The sequence below is a fragment of the Sphaeroforma arctica genome (assembly GCF_001186125.1).
Source record: "Sphaeroforma arctica JP610 unplaced genomic scaffold supercont1.221, whole genome shotgun sequence".
Classification (NCBI taxonomy): Eukaryota; class Ichthyosporea; order Ichthyophonida; genus Sphaeroforma; species Sphaeroforma arctica.
The window spans coordinates 104,032-111,428 of record NW_014040337.1 but is presented as its reverse complement, the minus strand read 5'-3'; the positions used below and the strand labels follow the sequence as shown (position 1 = coordinate 111,428).

General features: G+C 41.2%; 1 protein-coding gene across 1 annotated transcript; it reads right to left on the bottom strand.

The window, feature by feature from the left end:
• Window positions 1-659: 659 nt before the first annotated feature.
• On the bottom strand, window positions 660-2,363 carry SARC_04102 (hypothetical protein; the record flags this gene model as incomplete). Its single annotated transcript, XM_014302097.1, has 3 exons — window positions 1,995-2,363; window positions 1,425-1,790; window positions 660-1,300 (listed from the first exon to the last, which is right to left on the bottom strand). The coding sequence occupies exons 1-3, from the start codon at window positions 2,164-2,166 to the stop codon at window positions 660-662; spliced, it is 1,179 nt and encodes a 392-aa protein (XP_014157572.1). The 5' UTR covers window positions 2,167-2,363.
• Between the last annotated feature and the right edge of the window lie 5,034 nt (window positions 2,364-7,397).

The window sequence follows — 7,397 nt, the reverse complement described above, 5'->3', positions numbered from 1 at the left end:
GTGTGTGTATGTATGTATGTATGTATGTGTGTGTGTGTGTGTGTGTGTGTATGTATGTGTGTGTGTGTGTGTACACGTATATATATATATATATATATGTATATGATGGATAGTGACGACTTAGCATTGCGCAAACAATAAAATTGTCTATGCTCATGACTGTGTAGCGTGTATGGTCCTGGATATAAGCGTAGGGGCACATGTTTGCTCGTGCAATGATATACGGCTACACCGAATCTGTAATTTGCAGTCAGCACGTCTTATACAGCTCTATTATAGTACAATGGCGAAGGTCCTCTGTGTCGACAATGCTGAAAAGGTCAGTGTGTCGGCACTGCTGTTCTATTTGTTAGTTTGGCTACCTGCTGATAACCATGACCTTGTTCGATCCTATAGATAAATGGTACAGCAGATGTTCAGATTCTTTGGTATGAACTGTACATATCGTTGACGGTGATCATTCAATTGATATGAAAAAGTATACAAGAGAAATGCTACTATGAGTATCTATGCTATATGTAGGTCGAGATGTACTCGATATAGTTTTATTGCAGCATGCGATATATGAGGCCACTACTGCCCCAGGATTCTGAACACACTCTGACAAACGGATATCGTAGCACTTTGAGGCAAGCGCCGATCAGCGAATGTATTCTTGTTCAGCCCTTCAATCCATATGCTGAAGGTAACACCGCGGCTTTGTGAACCGTGGAACTATCTCTAGCGGACAGCCCAGGGACAATGACAGTGCACGGATCGCCTTTCTGAAGTCGGTTCTTCATATCCATTTCCTCCAACAAGTTGTGCTCAGCCTTGTTGTACAACTCAACACTTCCTATAGTGCTCCAGCTTATCAAGTGGAAGTCCGGACACTCGCGGAACAGCATAGGCCAGAGCTTGGCTTCGACCAAGAAACTTAGTGCTTCGTCTGTAAACCGATGCGTACAGGCCAGCTGTCGCGTAGTAGACTCTACAAACGAATCCCAGTTTTGCAGGATGAGTTTATGCAGTTCGGTATCTAGCTGTTGCTGCAGCGCCGTATCATTGCTAGCCAATAACTTCGAGGCATTCCGTGTGCAGCTAATCAGCTGAGTGCATTGCAATTCTACGTCTTGCAGACAGCATCTCAACCTGGAGTTGAATTTCGTTAACGTCTCTTCGTGGGACAGCACTCCGTCGAGCATTATCGGCAGCGCGGAATTGATAAACTGACCCATGTGCGATGTGAATTCCGCCTTCGTCGGTGTTTTCCCCATTATGTTGCTGCTCTTATGGCCCGAGATTTCCGCGATTTGGTTGCCTGTATAGAAGTGTAAGTGATAGTGGTTGTAAGCGGCGCAAGTGATACTATATAGTCTCAGCAGATTGGTATGGTTATGACACACTACGTGCAGCGTATGCACTATAATAAACTATCGACTTACTCAATTCAATTTTTCTTTGATTGTAGGCTTCGATTTGAGCTTCCACTTTCTCAGTTTCAGCTGTTGCCGCAGTAAGATCGCGTCTTGCTCTGCTTGCTCTTTCTCCAGCATACTTCGCATCACTTTTTTTCCTCTCAACACTCTCTCCAAGCGACTTGACCTCCACTTGCAATTTGGAAATTTCGTCAGAGTTCTCAATCTTCATCTTATCTAATTTGATTTTTAGTCCTTTAATCTCCTCATCTGCTTTCATGCGGGCATGTCGCAAACACTTTTTTGTCTCGTGCTCTAGTTCATCCTGTTCCTTCAGCTCACGGACAAGGAGATCCTGGATGTCATTCTGCAAATTATATCTATCCTCAAAAGCTGTATTTATGAAATGTAAGAAAGGTTTATATTAAAAAGTAGAAAGTTTGAATGGATGCTTATATCTATACCACATTCAGCGCTGTATTAAATGCACCGGATGTTTTTCTATCACTTCCCAAAGTGAACGAAATGATCTATTGCATGCATGAAATCACTACGAGTACTTGGAAAAGCAGAGGTTCAGACGCGGAGTTGGGGAACCTTTTGCAATTCGTTCGCTTTCCTCGACTTCTCCGAGCGCTCTTGCCGTGTCACGAAGACCCTTGATCCGATCCCTTATCTCCGTTTCACCGCTTTTGTTGTGGATAGCATTCGATGGACTCCAATATCCATCATTTTTATAGGTTACTAAGTCGGTCGTGCGCGCGTCCATTTTAGAGAAATGGAGATGAATCGGTAGGTGTTTGCTGTTATATATTTTTGCATACTCCTTTCTCCCGTGATATGTGACATTTTCAAGGAACTTTTTTTAGGCTTTTTTTTTATATCATGTTACAATCATGATATTGACCATGACACTATCGTAGTGGATCAGCGTAGAAAGGCCCCGCTTTCGGTTTGATAGTTGCATTGAAACAGTCCATGAAAAATAACATGATACAATAAATCACATATGTATCCTAGGTGGATCAGCACATGCAAGCCACGTATATGGTTTGTTTGCATTGTAATAGTACATGATAAATATCATGATATCTACGATCCATCTCAGATATCTCCTAGTAGGTAGCACACTAAGCACAGGCAGGTATAAATATTTGCTTGCGTTGTAAATAGAACAATCTTGTGTTTTCACTCCTGTTGACCTGTTTCATGTTAGTGATTATATGTTTATTGTTTTTGTGTATGTATCATTTTTGTGTTTGCACATAGCCTTCTAAGGTCCAGGGCGGCAGGCCCCCGTCACCATGTATTTAAGTATTTAGTTATGTACATACATATTTAGTTATTTACATACCACATATTTTGTTTAATTTAGGAGGCTATGACGCTAGGTTTGGATATTTAATATATATAAAATCAATGTATATTTATTTACCCAGTGAGACTCCCGTAGTCCCGTCGCCCACGCGAGAGTCCACGACTACAGTCTACAGTCTACAGTCTATTCACACCCTATTTACAATCTCGACAAAAAAAATAGAATTTTTTTAATTTTAAATAATACGTCTCTACGACCAAAGTCCAGACTCCGGACTCCGGAGGTCCAATGTCCACACTTCAAGACCAAGTCTTCAACTCTTGACAGTTGACAGTTGACATTTGACACTTGGCACTCCACTGTCCACACTGGCACACTCCACGAGAGTCCGTGGACCACGGCTTGCGAGTAATACGACTCACGAGTCCACAGACTCCACACTTGACACTTGACGGTTGATAGTTGAGTGTTGCGTGTTGACACTCCAAATTTGAAATTTGTCCACACTCCACGACAGTCTGTCCACAGTCCACAGTCCACTGTCCTAGGACAATTCGTCAATTCAACATGCCTCCAAGGCTCCAGCTGTCCAGTGTTTAACGCCAACTGGTTACTGGCCCACTCAAGGCTGACTCACATATCTGGCTGTTGGGCTGTTGGATGAAGGCTCCATATTCCATAGTCTTTATTTTTGTTATTTATTCGATGTTCATGCCTGAGAGTTGAGACTTGAGAGCCCTCACTCGGTCACTCCTCAGTCCTGAGTCCTGAGTCTCCGGACTTCCTCCTATGACCGCAATCCAGCACTCCATGTCCCAGACTTCATCTGAATGATCATTGATCTGATGATCTGACCAATGGCCATCTCAGACGAGAAAAAAACTATTTCTTTCTATAGAAATAAAATGATTGACTTTAAATTTGAAATTTCAATCCGTTTTTTTTTTGCTAGGAATTTCAGAATCTGGAGCAGGTCCTTTTAAAAAACTCCTTTTCATCAGCAGTTCAGCACTGCTGACCACTGCAGAGTGCAGATGTATCAGTATCATGTTAACGCAAGATCACTTGTTGAAATTTTTTATTGAATTTTTTTATACTCTATTGAAATTCTATGCAGCTGCTTTGTAAATAACACTAGAAGTTCAGACTTGTGGAGATAAGTGTGCATGTACAATACAACAACATACGCGCCGTACTCAATCGCACTGAAAACAAGAATATGCTCCGTGCTCTTGTACCACCGATTTTAGATAGCCCGCGATGATGTTCACGGCCCGCCAGGGGATAAAACTCGCCGTTGAAATCTGTTACCTATTATATTATTCAACAGTTTGCCCACAGCGTCGCTGTTGTATCGTTCTCATCAACTGTTCTCGTCAACTGTTCTCTAACCCGCATAAATGAATGGCTGGAACATCCCAGAGCATGTATACTGTAACTTAGTTTCGTAGCACGCTTGGAATCCTGTCATGGAAAGCAGATTTGCCATAGAATAATACTCTACCTTCAAGTAGTCCACATTGTTGTTCATGGTAGCCAGACGACAAAACTCATCGTGGTTTCTCATATTCTTTTTCAGTAGCTTCGCCACATCGCCGCTATCGTCCTCGTTGACGGACTTTTATTTGGCAGGAGCTGAAAAATCTTAAGAGTTGTACAAAACTCAAGAGCCACCTCGTAGCACCACTGAATATTATCTGTGGAAATGAGGTTTGTTCTTTTCCACTATCTTAAACATGACCTTATGCACACACACCGTTCACCATGGCGTGTGGCCGCACCATAATGGGCGGATCGTGCTGCTCATAGCCATCTCGCATGCCTTGTTGCTGTGAATCCCGACATAATCGTAAAGCTATTGAGTGACGCCATCGGAGTCTTCTTTGTCACTACGGAACCGACCACTTGGTGAACATAATGTTCAGTGCAACAGTAACCACATGGACTCTAAATTCGGCGCACATCCTTGCAAACACAATGTCCTCAGGCAAGAACATGTTATACAAGTTTTCGATCGACACACGATCTATGTCGGAATAGGGACGGCACTACCGGGCATTTGAGTTTAACGCCCTGTTGCCCTTTCCCTATCCACCACTCGTCACACTTCAAAACAGGGAAAAATTCTATTATTCAATTTCTGAACCTCGGGTACGTTTGCGAACAAAACACCAAGCCGATTTATACAGAAATGGACTATAGCATTCCAAGCATTTGTGCAAGTAGTTTCCCTTGAGCGATGCAAGCCATCACATCCGATTATATTTGCGACGAAAAGCAAGCATCATTGCGCATAATCTTGCTTCAATCTGCAGCTCCAAAAATTAAAAATGGAGCTGCCAATATTGCAAGTGTGCGAATATTACGGGCAGAGACTTGGCACCTGGTACTACAGCCCTCGAAAAATACAAGCGGCTTTAAAACTGCATATATGGGACCTGTATTGTATGTATCATTAAAATTTGAATGTTCTCTGAGATACAGATATATTCTATAAAGGTAATATAAAAAAATCAACAACTTTGATTCAAAAGTATGCAAGGTACAACTATTTACCACAATCCAGCATACCCTGCTTGCAGTCCAGAAAATCAGTAGGAAATTGATCTAACACTCGTCTACGGACCGGTGTGTCTATAGACTGTAGCGACTGTGAAGGAGTCAGCGGCATCCGTTTCGATTCACTCTAAGATCGGCCATGTATCTAGCGCTCAAAGATCAGAAGTAATGACACTAATATACTAGAAATGAACAGAAACTAAGACTCGGGATCATTCATTTATCCTCAAAAGCACATTTTTTTGTCTGTACATACTCTTTCAAGAGCGTTGAGATATATTTCATATTTTCAATTCGGAGTCCAAATCACTTTGTTATATCAGATTTGTGAAGAAGGGAATCAATGTCTAGCTGTGCTTCAAAAATAAGTTGACCACCTATAGATTTCGAATCGAGCTCACCTCGGATTGGCCACATATACCTGCTTCATCCAAAGACATACCATTCACCTCATTATTTTCAGTCAGTTGTCCCTATTCTATACTTCCTGAATAATATATATGCAGCAGTATTTCATCCTATAAACGTATTCAAAGACTGATGGTTTATTGAGTTTTCAACAGTACAATATGCACGCAACGATGACTAATTAACGAGCCCATACGACCCAATACACTGTACTTTATAAATTTGGTATACCATCAATCTCTCACCGACTACAAACAGAAACTGTTCATTATTAGCTGTCCCAAATTCGTGATCAATGATAGTTACAGAGCACTTCTCACCTGAATCTAATGTGTGTTGCCAGCTTCTACATTCTAAGGCTGTATGAATACAACTAAACTACCTTTATGACCTAACGATTCGACAAGTACAAAGATTCATTCAGGACAATATCCAACTTAAAGATGCAGTACGCTTTACCATCTATAAATGTATCATATGAACTGAAATGATATTAGAAAGAGGTATAAGCTGAGGAGATTATATATCGACTCCTGTAAATTTTTTATATCGTACAATGCAAACAGTGGAAGCAGTATCAGATCACTTTGCAATGTGCACGACGGTATATACTCTGTGTATGCGACAGCAGTGATTGTCTGCACGCCTACAATTCTCATAACCAGCATATCTGTGACGTTTCCATTCCATCACCTCCCCGAGCCACCTCCTCAAAGTGGATGTATATTTATAGCGCGACTGCGCGCCGGCGTTTGCATGACGTAATAAAATATCCATGGCATTGTTGATTTCTTTCACTTTGTCACGATTGACGATTCAACCCTGTCAGTGTCCGGCCGTCACCCGTCACCCCGGCGGCCCGGCCCCTGCCCTCGAACCTGGGCTGGTATGTATTTATTTACAGTTTACTATTTAGTCCTTCCCGCGAGTTGAATAATTGTCGTTAATTAGCAATTATATACGTTTGAACGTACTAACACTTGCCACTTTTTAGTTTCTAACGTATAAAAAGTAACACGCATATGTAGAACGTCTACATTCGCGAAGCAACAGGAGTGAGGAGATTCGATACGCAAACTCGATACGCGTTAAAAACGTATTCACAATACACGTTCAAACAATTTTTATTGGCTAATATAAAATTAAGCAGGGGGTCTGTTATTAGGGCAATGTCCCCCAAACGCCAAATTCGCGTGGGGTCTTTATCTTCGCAAATATTAAAAAGCGATAAAGTCTGACTCTGGAGGGACTTCCAAAGTTCTAAAGCCCACGCTTTCAGTGATAAAATTTTTAGAGTCAATATTTATTTTTTGCTATGCTGATCAAAACATGAACTCCTAAAACAGAACCAATCAAAAAGAATAAGGATTAAATATATTTATATATATATATTTCTAGAAGTCGCGGACATGTATGTACGCACGATAATATTGTATGTAAATATGCTTGCGTGAATGCATTTACATACGTATGACGACTATAGTCTAAATATACGTCTCCTTCGTTAATATTTATAATATACTATCATAATTCGTACATATGCCAGTATGTGACTCTGTGTAAATATAAAATACATATCAACCCTTATATTAATCATATATCTAGTAGACAGTATACTCGAAGATCACCCCCTGAGGGTCAGCTACCATTGGCAATTACACTGCGCCTGCTTGCGCACCGGCAGGCATGAAGTCATCACAGGTACACACAGCAAA